The sequence below is a fragment of the Neopelma chrysocephalum genome, unplaced genomic scaffold, assembly GCF_003984885.1.
Source record: "Neopelma chrysocephalum unplaced genomic scaffold, ASM398488v2 Primary Assembly neopelma1_22b, whole genome shotgun sequence".
In the NCBI taxonomy this organism is placed as follows: domain Eukaryota; kingdom Metazoa; phylum Chordata; class Aves; order Passeriformes; family Pipridae; genus Neopelma; species Neopelma chrysocephalum.
In genome coordinates this window covers 5,304,044-5,328,580 of record NW_020897690.1, presented here as the reverse complement: position 1 = coordinate 5,328,580, position 24,537 = coordinate 5,304,044, and the positions used below count along the sequence as shown (strand labels likewise).

Here is a 24,537-nt window from a genome sequence, read left to right as displayed (position 1 = left end):
AGAATTTTGGTTGGATTAAAAAGCCACTAAACTATTGACCTGAAGATCTGTAGCCTCGTTTGAACCTTTATCTGCACCAGTTTACTGGTTTGCACCCATTCTGTCATCCCCTTTCCTCCTTTAGTTTGATCAGTGGGTGTTCCCACAGCATGCTAAGCCATGCAGTGCTCCTCAGAGCAGCCAGGACTGCCATTGTTGGTTCTGATGGATGACTTGCACTGATCTGTAGGATGAATGGCTTTGCTACTGTTGCCTTTGACACTTGATACCGCTGAGCACCACATAGTTTGGATCCTTTTTCCAAAGACATTAAGTGTTAAATTGGCCAGCTTTTTATTTGATCTTGGCTCTTGTAATAGGTCACAGTCTGTAATTACTGCTGCTTGTTCAGATTCCTCATTTTACACTCTCCACTGTTCCATCTACTGAAGAACAGTGGAGTTTGAAGCAAGGTATGTGATAGTGCAGAAGAAATGGAAGTGTGTAGCTTCATGACAGTATCCAAAGACAAGTTGAATTAGGACTCTCAGCGCTGCCTAATGCTGTACTTCCTGCAAAGCATTCCTTAAGGTCATTTTTCTAGAGAACTCCATAAAAAGGAAAGGGAGAACACTGGGAAACAGTTATCTCAACACAGAGTTGGAATCCAGACATCCTCAGCTGCAGCATATATGTAGTGATGATGAATGTCCTTTTTCTGGACTTTCATTCTTTCAAATGCCTGATCGTACCACAAATGTTACTAGAAACCACATCTTCCAAAATAGTGGTTTCAGCCTCTTAAATAATGCAAGGTAAACTAATACATATGCCTTAGTGTTACTGCTTACTAAAGATCTTGAAATCTTAGCTATTACAAAGTTGGTAAATTTCTAGGTGTAACCCTTTGTTGTTCAAGTGACTAGGAACAGGTGAATCAGCACAAAATTTCAGATGTTTTACTTCATATTTTACTGTCATCATTTCAGTAAACATACTGAAATAGAGCTGACTCAGAATTGAGAACTATATTGCATTATATTTAACTATCCAGTTGTCATCTTATAGAAGAGAGAAGACTGAAAAAGAAGAAAGGACAAATATTCATTATATTTCATGTATGGAAAAACATTGCTTTATAAATACATAAGACTTAAGCTAAAAGGAAGGCTTGATTCAAAAGGTCCCTTTAGTTCGGTAAGACAATTTTCATCTTCATACCCTGAGAAAAGAAGGCCAAGAAAAGGAAATTACTAATCAATCATAGCAGTCTGTAGTTAGGATAAAAGTATATTAAATACTTGGTGTTACAAAGTTGATTAATGTATTTTCTGGCATTTGTAATGAGCAGATAATACTTAATTCTTAAGAATTCTTACAGGTATTTAAGCTCCTGTCATTTATTATCACAATCAATATTTGCAATATTCTGTCACTGTTGATCCAAGCTTCTCTTGAGAAGTCAAAGTAGAGCAACATACTTCAGCTTTTATCAGCTTCATTTTCCTTATTTATTTTACAGCATTTGTAGAGGGAGCAGCAATAGGAATGTGAGAGGAATTACAAGTATCTGCAAGAAAGCAAGACTGGAAAGGAGTGGGAGGAGATGAAAAACTTGTAATCTATTTTAAAACTCTTAGCTTAACAAGCCCTTTCCAGGTTGTCCTCTGTGTGGAAGAAGACTACAGTTAGGTGTACACAAGGAGAGACTATCATAGAGCAGCTCTACCAAGTGACCTATGAGAAGAATATTTGTATCCAAGATGTCTCTGTTGGAAATTGTACTTTGCACACAACAGGTTTCCATTGTCTTGAGAGTAGTTGTTGTTTGAACCATGTGAAGCTGAGAGGTCCCAGCCAATTAGAAGCTTAAAGAGTTATTTTGGTTCTCAAGAAATGGAATAAGCTATTAATGTCCAATTGAGCATCAAGGCACAGTAGTTTTGAAAATACTTATATGGGACCTAACTCCTATTAAAGACAATGGAGGATTGGATTTAATATTGTTTCATTGAAAGCACCTTTGAAATTTCGCTTTTGTTTCATTAATGGACTGTTCAGAATTTTTATCCATCTGTATTCTTCGTTATGGAAGTCACTGTGTATACAGGGAACAAATGACCTTGTTCACTCTGACCAACATTTACAGGAAAAATTGTGCCTGCAGAGGCTCCAGAGTGGCACAGAGCAAGGGGAAGTGGAAAGGTGGTGTTGCCTTCGGGAGTGGTCCTTGGCCGTGCCTGAAGTGTCACATCCCTGCTCACAGTCTGGCTCCCTCCTGCTACTTTTGGGGCAGTGTGAGGATGTGCTTTTCTCGCACTGTCATTTGCGCAGCTTTCCATGACTATATTCAATTAAATGTAAATAGAAAACACTTTGATAGCCTGCTGGTTAATGCCTATGGCAATGCATTCTGCTATATCCTATTTTACAAGGATAAACAAAAAAAGCGCCTCTTCCTCCCTGGGCAACTTTCTCTCTACAAGTGATATGGCACAGGAAGGGTACTCTATTTTAACAAAGAACTTCATCTTGCAGGGAGGGACAAGTAAAAAAATGTTATCAGTATCATATACAGAGCATTTATAATGCATTGTAATAGAAGTCTAAATATTTGTTTTTAAATGAACAAATAAGCATGTTTACATGATTCATTAATTCTGGATATCCTTAAGACATTATTAAAGTGATCTGTCTCTTCAAATTCACTGAAGACTTTGATTAGTTAGCAAAGATACTAACCATATCTCTTATATATTTCTATATCTCAGAGAAGACTTAAGCACGCAGAAAATCTAGAGGAAAACTTAAATGTGTGCTTTCATTACTGAAATAAAGCATACAGAAAGATTTATACTTTATAGCTCACTGAGTATGCGTTGGGAGAAGCTACTTTTGTGGCACAATTACCCTTCTTTGTTGCTTACCAATACCCGTATTCAGTGACACAAAGAACAACTGTTGTAAAAAATATTAGTATGCAGATGCTCTGCTGTTTTGTTAATGCATTTAGTTAAATACAATAACTCTTTTGTTCGCTTTTCTTTTTCTATCCTTGAATGGATTTGTATTATGGTATAGAATCTAAGCTTAGAGTTGCTGTTTAAAATGTTTTGCAGTTTTAGAATGTGTCACATATCCAAGCTAGTTACTTTTCTTTTGTTATATTAAGAAAATAATTTGGGTATATGAACAGTTTCTAATAAGTTTGAGAGTATCTTTTCAGGGAAACCCAAGTCCCAAAGTTGTCAGTAAATACTTCCCCACTAATGAGGTCTTCAGTGACAGTTAGTGTTGGATAAATAATTGTATTCCTGAGAGATACTTTCAGATATTTTAACCAAAGAAATTTTTCTTGAAGTCCCTCAACATTTTCTTGGTAGTTTTCACAGAAATAAAAAAAAAGTTGTACAGCAAAACTGCACTTTATGTTTTTATATGAAAAACTAGCAGGCTGGTTACAACCAATTGTAACCTACATACAGGTGTTTATTTGCAAAAGCCGTCATTACTGTCTTGTGTGGGTATCCATAATATTATTTAAGAGTTATTCTCAGCCTTAGAAAAGTTTTCTTTGGTGTCCTGTGGGTGGGTAAAACCATATGAAATAATTGTCAATAACTGAAATTGCTCTGGTGAATCAACAAAGTACTTGAGCCCAGAGTACTTTGAAAACATAACTGTATTTACCAGATTCTTTCCCTCCCATGGCAACAAGGACCAAATGAAATGAGAATGTAACAAGGCAATAAGTAGATCCTAAAGGTAACACATGACTAACAGTAGCTTATTTCTGAAATTCTGAGCCTCCTTAACTCCAAAAGACGTTTCTGACATAGAGTGTGTGAGAGGTATCTGTGCTTGAAGGTTGCTTCTCAAGCAATGATCTACTAATACTCTTTTGGTGTTCCCTAGAGATAAGACATATTCATCAGTGGATGCAGTTCCACTTAGAACAGCAGGAATCATAGTATAGACTAAAAAAACCTCAATAAATCTTTTTATCACTGATAGACAGAGCTAGTACAGGTTAAGGGCTTAACTGTGCTGCAGCTGATGCTTTTCAGATATTTTACTGCATACATCAGAACTCAGCTGTGGAGAAGGCAGCAGGCACTTTCACCACAGGGGTCTTTCTCGGCACCTTTCTTGGCTAAAAGCTTGTCAGTTTCTGATAATTGTTTTTCTCACAAGCACTAAATGCAAATTGTACAGTTTTGCTCTAGGCCTTCAGCGCTAGGACAATGTACCCCGAGTGCCAGAATAATCATACATGGAGAAAAACTGTGACGGGAGGCCAAGCAGGAATTGCAGTTTAGTGTTGTCTGCCTTTTTTGAAGTGAGGACAATTGAAGAGTGGAAAAAGAGCCCCTTCCCCTCACTATGCTTGTTTGATCCATACTGAAGTTACAGTGAGGGATTCCAAATGGGGCCAAAAGCTCTGACATCGTGGAGAGGGAATGCACAGATCTGCAGTGTCACTTTAATTATTTATTTTTTTCTTCTGTTTTGGAAAAAAGGGCATAGTTCAGTGTTGCAGTCCTCACGGGAAAGTATGTGAATTCTGATTGTTCATTAAAAGCCTCTCATCAGCAAGATAGTTAGTTTCAGTTGTGCTTCAAGTAATCTATTGATCTATTTATAAATGTGTTAAATTAAAAGAAAAACAAAACAAAAAAAAAAACCACACCAAAAAAACCCACCTAGAACTACTGCAAATCTGTGTGAGAACATCATCCCGGTTTCAGTTCCAAGATAGCTTAATGTTCTTAAAGGCTGGTAGAGAACATAGTTTCGTTACAACTGCACATATTACGGGTTTTGTATGAAATGAGCATCTCAAGGCAAGGGAAAGAAAGCAGCATTGTTCCAGGGCTGTTTTTCACAGGCCTGTATTCATATCTCATCCTTGTTGTTTGCAGGAGAGGCAGATGTGAACCAGAACAATGGGACCTCCACGAAGAACCCAGCGGTGACAGACTCCAAAGGCACAGCAGACCCAAAGAATGCCTGGCCTGAGGCCAACCCAGCTGACACGACTGGTCGCCCCCACTTGATCCGCCTCTTTTCCCGAGATGCCCCAGGAAGAGAAGACAACACCTTCAAAGATCGGCCCTCAGAGTCAGACGAGTTACAGACCATCCAAGAAGACAGTGCAGCAGCTTCAGAGAATTCGGATTTGATGGCTTCACAAAAACGCTCCTCTTTCCGGCACGGATCAAAAATGGCATCTGCAAGCACTATAGACCATGCTAGACATGGATCTCCAAGGCACAGAGACTCGGGTCTACTTGACTCGCTGGGCAGATTCTTTGGAGGTGAAAGACACGTTCCCCGGCGGGGCTCGGGCAAGGTGAGCTCTGAGGAATAGAGAACTGCAAGGCTACAGGAAAATACAGTACAATTAAATAAGAAGGGTGGGTCTAAAAGAAAGGTCTAACTGCTTTAATGCAAGAGTTGACTTAGTCAGCAAGGTGGTACTTGTAATGCTTGGCTTTAAACTGAAAACAACAACAAAAAAAGCATAGATCTGGGAAACAAGAGGAGCTATTCTGGGTAGTAACAAGGAGTATTAGAATTCCAGGTGGCTATAGAAACATTATTGAGAGGAATTTTTATGAGTATTTAATGTGCATTTTATGTTTTTGTATGCTCTGCTTTTGTACGTTATTATTAAATATTTGCAAAAGGGAGCTGAATGAGAGCACTAAATGCAAGACACTTGGCACTAACTGAGAGACAAACTTGGAAATAGATGTTAGAAAAAGAATTGTGGCCAAATTCTCAGCCTGCTTGTGAAAAAGCATGTTTTAAGCTCAGTTGACAGCACTGACGAGGAGATGGCTTGACAGATATTATCCTGAATCCCAGATGTACAAAATAGTCCAGCTGCTTTATTCTGGCAAGAAGTTGGGATATATTCCAAGCATTTCATATTAGAATTTTTATAACAAGCCATTTCTTCAAGGTATTGATGAAAGGCTATTAATTGAATTCTTTCCTTTTCCAGTATTAACCTGCCTCCTCTGATAAATTATGCAGCTGGCATATTAGTTCACTATTACTCAAGTGGCAAAGTTTAAGATATTTTTGCTGTACACTTTGCCATGTAAATGATAAGTGGAATCTTGTGTTTGTGTGTCCACACACTACATAAGTATTTTAATGGAACTGCTGTAGGGCTGTAAAACCTTCTTTTAGCTGAATTTATTGTAGTTGCTTAAGTTGTGTGTTGCAAAAAGCAATGCTTATAATTCCTGACTGGGCCCATGAATAACCTTTGACAACCTCTGAGGTCTATGCACTATTTCTAACCTGTGATATGTGCTGTCTTACAATTTTACACTGGGACAGAGTACGTACTACTCTGTGGTGTAAAACTGATTTGTGGTGGTACAACAGCTGCAGGCTGTCAGTGTACTTCACAGCTCCACACCTGGAAGCTCCACAATGTATAATAGCCCTTCCCTGAAGAGCTGTTGTAATGTAGAGACCACTGGATGAAAAATACTCTAGAAACTTAAAACCAGACGCTTCTCACACTTGGTAGCAAGTACTAAGCAAGCTGTGTGTTTTGTTCTTTTCATTGTTCACATTTACAAACTGGGGCCTGTAATGCTACTGACAGTTTTAGCAACCAGGCAATTGTTTCTGTAGGTATGTAATGTTCATACATGCCACAAGCAGTTTCTGCAGATATCAGAGGCTGTTCCCAACACTGTTATTTTCTGGAACCTGGTTGGCTAGCTCAACTCTTGCTGTTTCATTCATGTACTGTGTTACTCAGTGAAAAATAGTATATGAAATGTTCTTTGTACACAAAAGAAACAATACCAAAAAGTTAGATTCTGCATACGGAATACACAGAGGTATGTACGTTCCTGCTTGGCAATAAATCAAACCAGCCAACTCACTTTTTAGAAATAATGGCTAAAAAATGACTGCAAGTTGTACAAATTATGTATTTTATCCTTTGGCATGAACAAGATTGCTATGATTCTCTACAGATCTCTACATAATTATGTATGAGAGGGCAGGAGATCATCTCTTTTATCTCTGTTGCTGTTCAATAAACTGCTATTTTGAAGCACCTAAATGTCTGCAAAACAGTACAGAATTATGGACAATTCTTTTTTTTTTTTTTTTAATCTACCAGAAGTAGTTTTTTATTTTTCTTAAGAGCAACTACATGTAGTGTTACAGAGTCCTGACCTGCAGATCTGAGCTGGAAGCCCAGAGAAGTTTTATTATCTTGGCAAAAGTCAATCACATTAGGACTTCCAGTGCCAAAGCATCTCTAGCACTGTTCCACACAATGATAATATTGATGCATGTCCTAGGAAACATTCCTAGGAAGTTCTCTCATGGGAGGGCAGTGTAGAAAGTATTGAGCAAGTGGCACAGGCAGTTGTTTCAACTACTATTTATTTAGCCTTTGAAACAATGCCTTTTGGTTTCTTGTATCAAGGAAGCCTTGTGGTGTCATTTATTTATACATGTGTACACAGGGGAAATCCAGATGGTTAATAGTCTTACTTGTGCTTAAACCCTAAATAGTTGTTGTCATTTGCTGAATTTTGTTGAGTATGACTACTGATAGATGGTGTTCATGGATGACCAAAAATAGAATGAAGTCCCTTGGCAGTTTTCCAGACTCCATTAAGAAAACAGGTCTTTGGTAAATAAGATCTCAAGAAAAGCACCTTAAAGGATGAATTTCAAAGGCTTGAATTGCAAAAGTTCCTAGAGCTGCACTGTTTATTTGCTTGCACTTATTTTTGATTCATTTTGAAGCATTTCAAAGCAATTCTGCAGCTGCCTTTCTTGTAATCTTTATTTTTCAGCCAGTCCATGCCCCAGTGGGAGTGTATATCTCCACTACCCACACCAGCAAGCACTGGAATGCAAAGACAACACTTGCTCTTTGTACAGATTTAGGGCTGACATTCAAGCAAAACACATAAATTCTTTGTGGAGGCATTTTCTTGTTGCAACCATGGCTAAGAAACATATTAGTGAATAATATTCACTATTGTGTACAGAAAGGTGGGGTAGGAACAATGCTGGGACTGTTTGATGGCCTCCTTTATTCCTATGGAACAGGTTCTCTCTTACCCTGCAATTCTGAAGTTAAATTAAGAGTGCATGGGAGTCCCATGGGAGTTGTTAAAAATAGAAATACTGGAATGTACAGAAATACCCCTTCTCTAAGGGACAGTAAGCACAGTGGTCCTTGTTCCCCCAATCCCATCCCCATCAAGATTTTTGGATAGCCAAAAGTTAATCCAAATCAGCTTGAATTTTGTACTTTTAAGAAAAAAATAAAGACAGAATATTCCAAATGAAACTGCTGTTGTGCACAGCTCAAATTTAATTGTACTAAAGAGGAATTTAAAATGGCGACAGAAAGAAACTGTGGTGCAGACATTTTAAAAAGCATGCAAGAGAGAATGGCATAAGGATAAATTATTTCCTTCCTAATCTTTATAGAATATTTACCTAAACATTTGTAAAGAGTCTAAGCAACTTTGTTAAAATGATCAAATGTTTATTGTGCCTCCTAGATTCTGGCCTGTATTCAACTTCAGTATGTACTGACTGCTATTTTGTTTCTTTGACGCAGCTTTTTATGCTTTTGTAATTCTTTTGTTTATGATTTTTTTTTCCTACTAAAGTTTGGATTGTGAAACAAGAACTTTTCTGTCCTGGTTTAACATTATGCATTAACGTACTAAACTTTAAACTACGTTTGTGACACAGATGCAACAAACCAAAATATTGTGTGTGACAGTAAACAACAGGCTAAGGCCAGACTAAGTGAAAGATTAAATCAATTTTTCTTATACATTTTGCTTCAAGTTTTGTATGCAATCTTGTAAAGTTCTTCTGTTGCCTGTATGAAGCCTTGCTCCTATATTTCTTTCCCAATATCTATGTGTCTGGGTGCAAGGAATATGGAAGGAGATGGGGCTTCTCCATCCTGTAGACAGATACAAGGTATGAGCAGCACTGGGCTGAAGTTCTTCTCATCTTGAGCAGAATCAGGGTTTGGGATCAGAATTTCTGAAACAAAGTTCCAAACCCACTCCTAAGTTAAGCAGTTCCTGGAACAGGGATCTACAAAAACGATTGCAATAAACATGCAAAGGCAAAAAGTTTAGGAACCACAATTTTAAATAATGCCAGGGAGAGATAAATTAATCAGAATAATTTTTCTTTTCTTGCACTTAAACTCTATACACATTTGCTGTGGAAGCTTTAATGTATACTACAGCACCATGAAGAATTTGAAAAGGAGTTAAATCACATCATATACTAGTCAGACTAGCATTGATTTAAGTTAATACTTACTGTGATTTTTATTTCCAAGTCTGAGTTTTCAGGGAGTGGTATTGCTCGTGATACTCTGTTTTGTAAAACCTGCTGTGCAAGCAGCGTGCTTGTAAAAAATATTTTTATATAGTTTATGGTGGTTGTAACAATAATTTTGTTTTAATCTTTTGCTTTATATGTGCTTTATGTATTCATTAAACTGTTTATATCACAACAACCGGTGTACTAATGATTTAATTTGTTTTAAATGCTTTAATCCATTAACAGAAGTTGCAACAAACTACTACGTGTACATGATGGGTTTTCAGGTCATAAAGAGGCTGTATGCTCTTCTCCAAAATTCAGCTGAAACAGTTCATTGGATAGAAATAAACAGAGATTGCCTGCTGGAAGGAAAGGACTAGGTTTCTGAATAACGAAAGCTCCTAAATCTGATGTTCTCGCTTTATGATAATGGGAACTGAATCTGGCCTCTTGTTTGTAGCAGGTAGTAATGAATGATGAATACCTGAACATGAATTAATGTATCAGAACTGCCAGTTTGAATCTCATTTAGCTTGTGCAGTGGTAGAACCTCTGAGCACTTTAGATCTCTCTGGTTTAAAAAATTGTCACCCATACAAAACCAGAAAGTATTAACAGGTGAGTACACTTAGGAGCCAACATTACATAGGATTGATTTTGACATGTTCATTTAACACACGTATGACCATATACATGTTGTTCATGCCTAATAGTTAACACATTATTTAATGTATTGGAACTTGCATTTTCAAGGAAATTACTGCTTAAAGCGATTATTACAAACTAAATGAATTTGGGAGTTGGACCAAGTAAATGCTCTGTAAGTGATGCTTAGAAATGCAAGCAGTAACTTTTGGTGAAGTATTAGTGATGCTTTGTTCTCAATCTGACAGCAGCTGCATGGCAAAGTTTGTTCAGAAATGGGAAAAAGTAGTTGGGGCTTGCTGATTTGTATTACAAGTTAAAGAGAAAATCATGATTGGGCAGACAGGAAAAGCCAATGGGCTTCACTGCTTTTGCTGTCTTTTATATGGTCTCTTTTTGCCTCTTAAATTCAGAAATGTGTTAGCAACATGTTCAGGCTAAAATACACATTAATCAGCTGAAGCATTTTAAAGGTCTCTGTTTATACAATCAGTTTGCATCAAAAGGTTTCCCCCCTTTCATTGAATTTCTAACAAACAGGATATTTCAGTACAGTTTTTGCCTAACTTTTTCTAGAGTCTTCTACCTGCAGGTATGATATAATAATAATAGTCATAGTAATAACAACAAGTTTAAGTGGGAGCTGAAGAAGAGTGCAAAGGATTCTTTTGAGCACTTGGTGAAGTTCCACGCTTGCTGGTGCACTTTGCCTGGGCCTCAGCCTAATGGCATGGCTGCTTTTGGGTCTTATGATAGTAACTGCCCTTGGCTGTTCTCAACAATTCCTCTCATTTTCACCTGCAGGGCCCCACACCCCAGCTGAGAGTAAGGTCTGGATTTAATTTTACTACTATATATGGAGGTGGGGGTGTGTTTGTTTAAACAAGTGGGAGGGGCAGGGAGAAGGTCAAATAGATCTAGTGAAAATGTAACATGAGGTATTTCTCTACCTAACATTGAATTTTTCTCCATCTGTTTATTTCTCTGCAGATGAACCAATTTGATAAAAAAGAAACAGTTTTAGACTAAAATCTGTTATATTGGATTTTTTTCCCATCACATATATTATTTCCTTGTAAAGGAAGTACTGCATTATCCTTAGCAATTGACATCTTATGATGCTGAAATTAATGTTTTTGTTTTCAGTTGTTTTGAGATTGTACAATGGTAAACACTGCCCAATAGAAAACTGAGACAAAAGCATTTTTTCCCACTAACTTTGTTTTGTACCTCTGTCATCACATACCATTAGTGACAATTCTGGCTTTCATCTTGTGTAGTGATGCAAAATATCTTATGTTGTTCCTCAAATGGTCTCCTGTTAGACATGTTCTGTTACTCATTTCTCCCAAAAATTACTTGGTTTCATTTTGAGCTGCACAAAAAAAATCATCCAGTGCCATTTTCAGGTGATTTTACTGAATCTCTTACAAAGCAATTTTAAAAACATTTGTAAAACACAGAATTACTTCTGCAGACCCAAGATCAGCCTTAGCTCTCTTTAACTTTTTGCTTATGATGCATCTACCTTTTCATTTCTGATGATACACCCTACAATTAATGTGCCTTGGAAGCTGTACAAGCCTTAGGTTTGGGGTGATCTATCTTCCCTATTTTATACTAACTATTGTTGGAATTTTTACCTCAGAGTGACAGTATTTGTTAAAAGAAATAAGCTATTAACCATGCCATGTCTAATTTTTTTGTAATAGTAAACTCTCCTTACTGTTATGCTCTCTCCAAGTTATGCTGATACAGGCAATAGTACTTTTAACAACCTGTACAAGAGTTTAGCTTGTCATTTGCTTACCTATTGAAGGCAGAAAAGAAATAAAATTGGGCCAGTCCCTTTGAAGTTGAGAACTGATAAAATACTTTGTGGGTGGGTGAGTGCGTGCAGTCTTGAGTGATGAAATGTTTATTTCCAGAAATCAAGGTTTTTTCTCCTCTTTATTTCTGGTCAGCAGCTATAAAGGGATAGTGTGCACCTGGTATTTATATTTTTGTTTTCCTAAAAATTCCTATCTTGTTCATTCTAAGAGTTTCATGACTATATGAAAATACTAGGGAACAGGACTTTTTGAAATATTTAGAAATGTCTGTTTCTTACCACTAGCCATATCCACAACGTTACATTCTTTCACTGTAGCAGCACCAACAAACAGATGCATCTCCACCAAATATACAGGTGACCAGTAGAAATTTATCATGGTGAATACTGCTCTAGGATGCTTCTGTATCTTGACCATGTACAGTTAAGTCCTTAACGCTGTGAAGTCTGCTGGTAGCAGAAGCTACTCTGAGAATACTAGCCAAAGTCTCTTTTTTGCTGGAGTGATCATTCTCAAAAAAACCCACCAAACAAAACCAAAAAGCTAGCCAAAAAACCCCCCACACAAGCCATGGATCATTTCAACAAGGTTTAATCTACGTCATCAATACCAACTTGATAAAACAACACAGAGGACAATACCAAATATGCACCAGAGACTCTGTCCAAGCAGATAAAGAGCCTCTGTCATGAAGAATATTTGAATGAAATGATTTATGCTGGGCAGAAAAATGCTTCAGAAAAAAAAAAGGCAAATTAAAGCATTGCGTTGTGCCTCTGAAACCATTTATCAAGTGCCACAACAATGGAATAAATGGGTCATGGGGAAAAACCCAGAAGGTATGATGGCACCAATCTCTCACTCTGGTTCCATCATAAACCAGAATTTCTCTCCTGAACAACTGTCTTGATTCTTTTTTTTTCTCCAGTAATTCTTTCACCTGCTAATTTGTGAACAGTAATCATCAAGGCACTAAGAATAAGAGAGTTATAGGGAAATGTGGTTCTGAATTATCAACTGGCACCTCTCCTGATGGTGTTCTCCATTGTTTCCTCCTTCATGCCATCTTTCCTATTTTCCTTGCATTTCTTACTTTTCAGGCATCTCTAGTCTTTACTGACATGTTTGTTATTCCCCTCGCTCTGATAAGAATTCTACCTCTTTTTTTTATCACTTATTTCTAGACAAAGATTGTATTTACAATCTCAGCACAACTCTGGAAGGCAGAATCTCCCATACTCTACATCTCTCTTGCTGCCAATTGTCCTCTGTAAGGATAATTTGAGCAAGTAATTTCATTTCTGTCTTAATTTCCACATTAGTAAAAATTATCAGTACCATTACAAGGATGTGTGGCCCATTTTTTTTAAAGCGATTAGAAAAGCCTGCTGAATTTGGTAATTAACTATAATGGCACCATCAGACCAGCCAGTGGGGAAGATGTCAGTATCCACATTGCTTTTTGTAACAGATCAGCAAGTTGTGAACAGCCTGGAACAAACATCATCACAAAGAGCAAATTGGTACTTGGGTTGTACATGAATGAAGATTGAAGCAACGACATCAGTATAACACAGCTCTGGTTTAGCAGTGCATGTTCACAGAAATTATATTACTACTAGAATAAGCACTGAAAAATACATCCTCACACGACACGTGCTGTATGTTCTGTTGCTGCCTGATGAGAAGCTGGGTAATAGCACTGGAGGGCTCTGACACAGTGCCAGCTACGCCCAGGAACACAAAGCCTCTCCAAATTCCAAGATGAAGCAATTTCTATATTCAATGTGCCTGTCAGATTGTTCTAGTCAAACTATATAATACAATTTACACATTTAAAAAAAAAAAACAAACAACAAAAAACCAAAACGTAAATGCCGAGTAATATTTACTGAAAGGATGTGTCTCAATTCCTGTTTAGCATACTGTTTTGAAGTGGTACTAATTACAGAAATTCAAACCTGGGTAGGAATTTCCTTAGAGTCTGGATTCAGAATCCATTTCAAGGACTAATACAAAATCAGCTGAGTAGCTTACAAATTGCCTATAATCTTTCAGCCTTTTCTTCCTAAAAACCAACATGAGAGGTGTTCATCACTTAATGTTTAAAAACTAATTTTAGTCTACCAGTATGGTTGAAAATGTCTTAGTTGGGGGGGTGGGGCTGGGTAAGCATTACATCCTGTAGGTTGCAGAACAGTCTGGTTTTCTAAGCCAATCTAAATGTACTTTTCATGTCTATATGAATCTGAAATTTGTTAATTTTTTTATGATTTCTTTTAAATTCATGCACAGTGACTCATTGAGCATCTTGTGAAGAAAATCCATTGGACTATGGAAATGTTAATTGTTTTTCATTCTTATGAATATCAAAAATCTTTACTTGGTTTGACTACATTTTAAACCAGCTATTTCCTTATTTCATATGTATTTGGATTTTGCCAGTAGAGAAACATTATAGGATGTGTTTAGATTTTCATCTCACATCCTAAAGTAGGCAACAAAACCACTTAACAGTGATAACTGAAGGGGATTGAAAAAAAGCTGTAAATGCAAGTACTCCAAACCCAAAGTATTTTAATACTGTTATTGTCACTAAAGCTTATAACAAACTGAGTAGGAGTTAGAGCTTTATGTTTCTATTTACACATATATGGGATCTTCAGCTATAAGCAATCCTCTCGTGGAGGATGAGCTCTCAGTGACAGCTTATAATATGCATTTAAAAGTCTCCCTTAATGAGTTGGAAGATCTGACATACCATGTTTATAGCAAGTAAAGTCAGGGATGGATTTCATCACTAAATACAAGCCTGCTTAACCACAGTTTTTATACTTTTTATACCCCGAGTCAGCTGTTGCACAACACTGAAAAGCATGCATATATATATATATAATATATACACATACACACACACACAGGGGTATCTTCATGTAAATTGGAAATGTAATAATCTTGCAGAAAACCCCAAGTGGAGGTATTAATACAGGTTGTGCCAGTAAATGTAATTAGTCTGATGTGAAAGTAGATGGCTAATACAGGGAATGCCACACCAACTAACGTTGAGACTTAAAATACCTGCATGTTTTCTTTGCGTTGCATTCACAGTTACTCTTTCTCTTTTTGGTTGACCTGCCTAAGGTAGGTGACAGAGTAACCTACAGTGCAACCTTCCTCTGCAGCACCAGAAAAGACTGCAAAACATTGCAATATTGAATCACTCCGCATGACAGAATAACTGTGGGTATTTTACATGTATTTTTAAGAATTCTTAATTACATTATTAATCTTTAAAACTAATAATTTCACAGTGAAGTTGCAAACTGCATTGGTGTCATGAGATCTCCCAATCACTGCTTAGACTTCCAGTACTGGCAAATTTTATCTATTAAAATAATTCAGCCTAAGGGTTGTTTTCGGCTTTTTTGAACGTACGGCGGAGTTGACTTAGTAGGGATCCTTTATTAAGGTCAAACATAATGTTAACTGGGAACAGGAAAAGCTCAGTGTTCTCCCATTCAGTTACTGAAAAATTAATGTATGTTTAAATTTTCTTTAAGGGCACAAACAGAGGCATCTCCATTTTAAACTTCACCAGCAGTACCCAAGGGCTCTGAATTCAACTTATACTTTGCAAGTGCATTTCAAAATACATAGATATAAAGCCAAGGATACTTTCTATTGGCAATGCCCTCAAGACTGAAATTCCTTACAACATTGCAAGAGATGTAGGAAGAACTCGCTGCAGCTGCTGGGCAATAGACACCAGTAACATAAAGAAATAAGAAGTAAATTTCATCCCTTCCTAAAACATGGTTGCTCTTCTCTATTCCTATTAGGTTTTAATAAGTATATCATTTAAGGCCAAGCACTTAAAGAATATTTAAAGTTAAATGGTGATGATCTGAATGTATTAATGAAATGTACAATGACTACTGGATGATTTCATTCAAAAAAGTCCATTTGTATCACACCATCCCAGTAACCTATCCTAGCACGATAAACCAGATATATTTTCTCCTTTCATTCTGAATCCATTCTAATTTACCTTTTAACACCTCTAGATATCAGTTATTACATAAATACTAGCAAGATTAAAAAACCACCACTGGATTTTGCTCTCTGCCCCTAGGATCCAAAACCTGGACAAACAAACTACAGATGAAAGAGTAATTCCAACAATGAATTGAAGAGAAACGTACATTACCTGTCACAAATTGAGAATAATATCAAAGATCCTGAGGACATATGATGTTTGCTGATGACAAGATGAAATGAAAGCACTTTATTTGTAACACCAGGAAACACATTGTATTAAACTCAGAACTGTAATTAAAAATTACTTTAGATTTGCTACTGCTTCATACACATTAAAAGGGGACACAAAGACTGTGATGATGTTTGGCACTGCAGGCAGAAAAAACTTTGTATTTACAGTATGACCTTTTCAATAAGCCAAGTTAATATCACCCAATAATTGATCAAAATGCCAAATTCAAGTAACTCAACCTGATCCAAACTCTGAAACCCTATTATGCCAGCTTTTCTCCATGCCTGTGGCAGTTCACAGCCCACAGGCAATCAAATCAAATCTGCACTGTAATAGTTGTGCAGTTGGATGGTGACCAGTTTCTGCTGGTAATGATGGATGTTCAGATCTGCAACACCACGGCACTTATCATATTATTTGTCCTAATGACAAGGCAGTCAGCTGGTTTCAAAGGCAAAGCAATGGGTGATTTGAATGTACATTAAAAAGACAAACAAAACACATGGCTGAAGTAACTTGCCCTAAACACCTGCTGGCAGCTTACTGGCTCTCTCTCCCTAATCATGGCCACAGAGGATATTTTGTCAACACTGGAACTAGTGACAAAGTAGAAATTGCTGCAGAAGTATAAGTAGGGCTGCCTGCCTGACACTACAGAGATCCAACAGATGCAATAAAACTTAGAATTTCCTGCTTTTAAAACAGTATCTACATATCATCAGCATGCAAAAAACCAACCCTGATAAAAACCAGCTGAACTTCTCTACATTGGTTGCTTTTTTTTCCTATGGAGATCAATCTTCTAAACAATATATCTGACTTAATTTGGACTCTTGCCCAGGAAGCCCTACTGAAAATAGAAAGTATTGTTGGCCTCACTTGATTTCCACATTGTTCTTGCAGCTCATCAGCATTATGCAGTCTTTGGGAACTGAGAAATGATACATGATGTATTCCTGCTCTACCATGAAAAATGACCCAACATAATTTCAAGGGTTTTTTTTATTTCTGGTTTAATTTCTAAAATTACATTCTACTATCCTCCTCAAGAAAAGTTCCCCATTTAGGTAAAATTAAAAGGTTTCTGCTACCTAAACTTTCCAGTAACAGGCTTAATTCCACACTGAGCTGTAATGTTAAAAACACGTGCATCCATATGTATGCACAACATATGTCCATATCCATACTCTGTATTTGCCATTTCATAGCACTGACAACTTTAGAGTGCAATCTCTGTAGATTTCCAAGGCATTTTTCTCTTCTTTTCATTCCTAGTGAAAACAACTCTTCATACCATCACTGCTAATCTGTCCTTCCCAGCTGACTCACTGATATGCCTACACTGTTTTTCAGGATATACATGCAGCCAGGGTCAGCCACCACGTCGGGTCCATCCCCCAGAGATCTCAGCATGGCCGACCTGTTGATGACAACCCTGTAGTCCACTTCTTCAAGAACATTGTAAGTCTCCCCTTCTCTTGTTATGCAGTAAAATGAAATATTTTCTTTAGGATCCATCAGCAACCAAACACTCCACAATCATTACTCTTTATTTTGAGCCTTGTTAATTGTACTGTGCCTTTGAGCTCATTATGCCATTCAAATACAAAAATAATTTTTACCTAGGAACACAAACAATACTGTAATGCTACCAAAAAAGCACATGGAACTCTCCATTAGCCTGGTCAAATTTCAGCAACGATGTCAATTATACAGCTTCATCATATACGGGTTTTGCCTTTTGTCTTCAACACTGGTAGTATTCAGGAATTATCACTGCATTAAGACAGACATAAATCCAGTGTGTTCTAGGCAAATCCTAAGACAGCAGAGGAGCTTCTCAGTGCAATTACAATTTTTAACTCATGGATAATTTACAAAAGGCTTGATGATTTCCTAAATTTATTTTTGCCTTCATTTTACAACTTTTTTATGTTGGTTTTTAGGTCTCACCCCGTACACCTCCCCCAATGCAAGCAAAGGTAAGTGATTTCAGGGGCTCAAGCAATGTCCATTTATGGGCTAATTCATACTAATTCAACTGCAAACCTGATTCATTGTCTTTAATGACACTAAATAAAAATCTACAGTATCATTGGGAATAATTTAAAGCAAGGGCCTAAGACATAGAAGCCATGGTTCTCTTACTCCTGCACTTTCTGACTTGAGGCATGACAAATCAAAGCCACTCACAGGGATTTTTATATTCAATTCATGCTATGATTGCTTTATGTAATAGACTAACAATAGATAATGCTTTCAAACAAGCCTCACCCACCAGAAACTGTCCTTATATTTACTAAGCTCAGTTAGCTTTTTAAATACATAATATTGACAAACCATGGCTAGTAAAGTCAGTTCTTGTAATTACAATAATGAATTTTGACCTTTTTTTGCTTCGTGAAATGACTGTACAGACTTATTTTCAACTCCTGCCTCATTATCTGGCCATTATTAAATAAGTTTTGCTGCCTTTTCATCTTCTGTGTATGGCACACCCAGATGCTATGTTCCATAGTGATCATCGTGTCATTGTTTCTATTTCTTGCATGTACAGGGAAGAGGATTATCCCTCACCAGATTTAGCTGGGTAGGTGATGAATGTGCTTTCAGTAACAGCCATTTTATTTGCCAGGCCAAAGCATATCTTGCTCCATTGCCTCAAGCTGCTGCGGCAACGTGATAATTTTGTTTTGTCTCAATTTTGCTATTTTGCTTTTCCCATTCCACTTTCCTCCCTCCTTCCACAGCACTTTAAGATGGGTAATTGTGTTGCTTGCTCTTATCCAGCAACTTGACAGCTCTTGCAGCAATAATTTCTTTTGCTTTAGCACAAAGGGAGCAAAATCCAATGCATGGCAAAGTTCTCCTTTAAGAATTCTAGAAGACTCATCTGTTGCATTTTTCTTTTTCTGGGATGGACAAAAATGGAAGGGAGGGCTGGGATGGGATAGGTGCTTATTCCACAGTTCAAACTGCTCTTATACAGTCTGCAAAACTAACACTGTCACTAATCCAAATATTTTGTCCCACCTTTCCTTGCAACCCGTCGGTAAAAAGTGATCTGCCTAAAGAGTTACCAGACAAATTCTTTCCACAGTTGTTTCAGAACTAATTAAATTGTACTTCTCTACCACAGGTTTGATTTTATACAAGATGGCATGTAAATTACTGGCATTTTAAGACAAAATACCAAAGTCTTCAAGCCATTAAGCTTTTTTTTCCTTATCAGAACACCACAAATTAGCTGATATGTTTGACATCTTAGAACTTGTGAAATTAAAACATTTTAAGTTTTGTCATGCAGGTTAACCTTCCAAGTATTCAATTTTTGATTGTGAATTCATTTTTTACAGATTGATGCTTCCCTCAGATTTGAGTCTATTCAGATCATTTCCTAACCTGTTTCTTTACTTGTCATTACATAAAAGATTGTTCTATTCCAACAACCTCCAAATTCCTCATTTGAGTACTACATTTCAGTGATCACAAAGATTACAATGTACATATGACAACTTGAATGTGATAATTTGCAATATACATGAAAATCTTTCTTTGCAGGGTGGTGAAGGACACAAGCCAGGATATGGAAGCGGAAAATTCTATGAGCATAAATCTGCTCACAAGGGACATAAGGGATCCTATCATGAGGGCCAGGGCACTCTTTCCAGAATCTTTAAACTGGTAAAGTACAACTGAACTTACTCTTAAGTACAAAAAAATTGAGTCCAGGAAAAAGAGAAGCCAAACCTCTCCAGAATCTGCCATGTTTGAAACAGCTGCACTTCCTTAAAGCTTCTGAAGTAATTATATTTGCATGGATAAACTAGAAGGTTATTTCATGGCTTAGTGACTACTTACATGATAGGAAACAAAGGTAAAAATACACAGTTAGTTACCATCAGGAAAGAAGGTAAGTCCACAAAGTCCCACAAAGACCTGCACCAGGATCAGTGGGGTTAATGAACACACAAATGAGCTGGAATACAGAAGACAAATGAGCTGACACAGCTTATTGCTGCTAAGTTATCTAGAATGGTGAAAATTAAAGCAAACTGATCAACTGCAGAATGATAGTACAAGGCAGTGCTGGACACATACACCTGGCTGAGATGCAATAACAACTTGAGCAGTCCTGCTTGTTCCCACTCCAGGTGGGAGAACTCCTACAATATGTCAGTACAGTAACTTGCAACACCACTTAAGTCAAGTAAATTGGAAAACCGTGTCATATGAAAAAGAAACATTTGGTCAGATTATCTTTAATTTGGTTCAGTTCACCATTTCAAGTCACAGCACAGCTCCACCAACACAGCCAATAAATGAAAACAGTACAGGAAGAAAGGTCAGTTGTGAGGATTTTTCATATTTTGTGTCAGGAAACAGACACATCATATCCACTGGCAGGTACTTTGACGAAGACTGTGTTGTCCCTCAAAGGTAGTAAAGCATTCACTCACAACAAATCATCTACTGTACTATTCGCACATGAAGAATGCAGCCAGCAGTCACCTTCAAGTCAGAAGGTCTGAGATCCCAATCTCAGACTCTTATTATTCCTCTCTGCAACAGGAGACATAACAGCACCTTCACCCGTAGCAAACTCCGCATTTTTATCTCTTACATGGTTTAGGTTATGTGTCTTCCATTGTAGAGTTGTTTTTCAAATATATGCAACACCGAGCAACAGCTTGAAAACTTCAAGGAGGTAGTAAGAATTCTTATGTTGCAATTTAAGAAAAGGAATGAGCTCTTCAGAGGCACAGGTAAAAATCAAATGTTTACCATTTAAATCTAATTTTCGCATTGTGCACTTGTAGCTTTTAGTGGAGTTTGGATACATCAATAATTCCTTTGCTATATACTAACACTATTTGTAAAATTTCATTTGAACATCTGAAAATACCCATTAATGATCTCTCAATAAAATTCAATATTTTTTTTGCATAATCATCACAGCTACTTTAGCTTGGATTTATATATATCTGAGAGATACATATACCAGTTCTACTTTTTAGATAGTCTTTTCCCAGCCATTATAACTTGTGGAATTCATATCAGAGTTCTATTCAGGCCCATTTGATTTAGACCCATTGTTTACAGCAGGAGGCATTAACAACTATTTCTTTATACAGGTCTACAGTCTTTGACAATAAAAAAGTTATCTTTAAGATATCTTTGAAAGGAAAAAAAGTGAACTACCAAATGAATTTGATTTGATTTTGACTGATTTTTCCTTGAAACAGTTCTGTAAAACTAGGGAGGCAGAGCTGAAAGATGAGAAGAATAAAAATAAAGAAAACAGTCCCAAAGTACACACATGCTTTTTTTTTTGAAGTAAACAGTTCAGACATCACCTGGTTACAGTAACAATTCTTAGCTTCTTTTTGTTGTACATACTAAAGATTGATGTTGTTCAATGTATAGCCCCAAATACACATTACCTTTTAATTAACCTAACTCTGTTCTTCCCTCCACAGGGAGGCTCTGGGTCCCGACCTGGATCGCGGTCTGGTTCACCAATTGCTAGGCGCTGAAGCTCTAAGATGCCATTCAAGGATCCTGTACTCCGCTTCATAGTATAACTGCCTTAAAATTAATAACAGCTGCCACAATTACCTAGATAGATGCAATCCATTACTTAATGGCAATTAGGTTCTGCATGCAGTACACTATACAAACTTCTATTGGCAATCCCTGACCAACAGTTGAATGAAAGGAACATAAAAAGTAGCTTCATTAGATGTTTTCCTTATTTTATGTGAAGTAACAAGATCTCTGACTTTACTTGTTCTTCTTCAGGATGCCCTAACTGTATGCTGGACTCTATTATTTCTCCCAAGCACCTAATTTGAGCTCAACTCTTCTGGTTTCGTTTTAGTGAACATCACAATTACAAATAAAGAGTTATAATGTCTTGGACACTGAGCACTGCTGTTAATGAATTTCTGAGACACTGCTGTTAAAAAAAACCAACATGTGCAGAAGTTGTAAGGACTGTTTATCCAAATAGTTTTTTTGATTTTTTTTGTTTGGTTTTTTATTTTGTTTTAATCTTCCTTCTCTCACTCACAGAGTAATTTATTTTCATAACAGGATTAGGCAGTCATGGAAAGGTTTACCAAACACTGGGAGTTCAAGGTATGTGAAATGTGGGAGGGGGCAGATGTTGTAGAATCAATACGGTGCAGAGCAATAGCAATAAGGAAATTCTTTCCATGCCATGAATTGCTCATCGCATCCAAACCATTAGAATTAAGAGTAGATGAGGGAGAGAAAGAGGATTTCAAATTTGAGTTAGACTAATGTTATGAAACAAGGGATATTCCCAGAGAAACATCTAAGATTGCACAAGTGACCACTGGATGTCACTGCTGCTTCACGTAAACTCTGCTGCAACAGCATTGATTTTGCAGTACAGTAAATGAGTAAATAAACATACAAACAAAAAAGTCTAATTTCTGAAAGAAAGCCCTTCAGTACTGGTATCTCAGGTAGTCCTGCACATCTCATGTTAGAATTTGAAGTCTTTCTCTTGGTATTGCAGCAGTGTTGTATTTGATCAGCTCATCTTTTGCCTGAGTAACACCTGGATGCCTATTAAGGGCAGTGCACCAAAGCAAACTCATAGTAAACTACTGTGAACATTTAACTGTTGTACTGTAGTTGCCTCATAGAAATAAATTGTAGCTCAGTTAGATTTTAGATATTAATTGTTCACGAATTACTAAAATGAATGTGTGGCAATTGTATTTCCAACCACACTTAGGGAAATAAAAGGCTCTTCTGAATTGCACTGTTTTATTACTTAAACTGACCATTTCTTCAAGCTGTCATCTAAGTGTCTGATTAATTATTTTATTTTTTTAGTTTTAGCCTATGCATTGTAGACTACAGGTAGTGCTTCGTAGGTTGAAACTGCATTCCTAATAAGTGCCCAGTGAAATTTACCTATAAATATTTATGTAATTGCATTCACATCTAAGTCTATTGTAGGTTTAAATCAGTGTCCATTAATATGAAGCAATGGAAGATGAAATGATAGAAAATACATAGAAACTAAAGAAAACAAAACTGCCAAAATCATTAAGTATACACAGAAGTATTACATCTTCTATTACCTACACTGGTTGCTATGTGTATTTTTCTATTGTAGCTTCATTCAGATGTATACTCTGCAACGTAATAGTTGATTTAATTTGAATACATATTGTTCTTATAGGAACACAGCTCTTAAATATATTCATTATTGAAATAAAGTAATCAACTTGAAACTTGGGCCAGTTTTGTTTTTTACAGAGGAAAAGGTCATGTATATGAAGGTCTGTTTGATTTATTTTTTTTCCTCCCACAATTTATGAATAACGTTCAGATACTAGAAAATGACACTTTGGGACCCAGCTGCCTGCATACAGGCTTCCAGTGACATTGCTGGTGACTTAGCATGGCCCAGAAAGCTGCCAGTTGGACACAAGACTTATGGGAGACCAGTGTCTGTGCAGTGGCAGCTACAGACCAGGGGGATATTGCAAGGCATAAAATGTCTATGAACAGGCAATGAAATCTTGCCCTTCACAAACAAATGTGGCACAAATAGCCTTCAAAAATGGGAAAGAATATTGAAGGTAAAAAACCCCTGAGAAACATATCTTTCAAAATACTGCACTGTAGAACTTCAGAATTTATCCAAAGCTTCTTCCTTGCCTTCATCACTCTTGTTTTCCCCACAGTCATCTTTCCCAGAGGCTGAAAGTGGCTTTTTTGGATTTACTTCCTGTAGAAAAAACAGGGACAGTAATTGAAAGCATTATTTTACCAACATGAGTCTCTTGAAAGTGATTAAAACTTGGACTGAAATTTATTCTTTTAATTACTCACTAGTTGTTTTGCTGAAAACCAAGTTTAAGTGGTGACTTGATTTGTAACCAAAAGGATTTTTCCTGAAACAGGAACGCACAACCAGTACTAGGGAGAGAGTAATTTCATGTACTGAAGGAATGGACATAAACCAAAAGAAATTCTGAGCAGACACAAGCCAAGAAGCCTGAGACTAGCATAAGCCTAATACTACATCAAACCAGAAAGAACAGGGGCATTCCTATGCACTGTTCACTTACCCACTACACAATATGGCTCTTCAAGCTGGTCTCAGAACAAGAGTTCTTCTCTTTCCTTAAATAATGCATCTACTCCAACACTGCTTTTGAAAACAACAACATATTGGTTACCGTGTCTGTATTTGTCCTGAAGATGAACACATACACTACTTTGAAAACCTCCAACTCAATCCTACCAAGGAACCTGGGCTATACAAACCTCTGTTCACTTTGAGAAGTGTCCATTTAAAAGTGGCATCCTTTTACTCACAAGATCTTTTTTTAGCATGCGCTCACTGAGCATCACAGAAGCACAGAATGGTTTGGGTGGAAAGGGATCCTAAAGATCATCTAGTTC

The 24,537-nt window shown here is 37.0% G+C and overlaps 1 protein-coding gene across 1 annotated transcript in view; it reads left to right on the top strand.

Moving 5' to 3' along the window:
- The window catches only part of MBP (myelin basic protein), an 87,503-nt gene extending 64,146 nt beyond the window's left edge, over positions 1–23,357 (top strand). The window contains exons 3-8 of the mRNA XM_027678637.1: positions 4,902–5,332; positions 17,437–17,544; positions 18,030–18,065; positions 18,641–18,673; positions 19,645–19,767; positions 21,564–23,357. Coding sequence (XP_027534438.1) covers positions 4,902–5,332; positions 17,437–17,544; positions 18,030–18,065; positions 18,641–18,673; positions 19,645–19,767; positions 21,564–21,620 — 788 coding nt within the window. The 3' untranslated portion in view covers positions 21,621–23,357. The remainder of the gene's footprint in view (positions 1–4,901; positions 5,333–17,436; positions 17,545–18,029; positions 18,066–18,640; positions 18,674–19,644; positions 19,768–21,563) is intronic.
- The last annotated feature ends 1,180 nt before the right edge of the window (positions 23,358–24,537 follow it).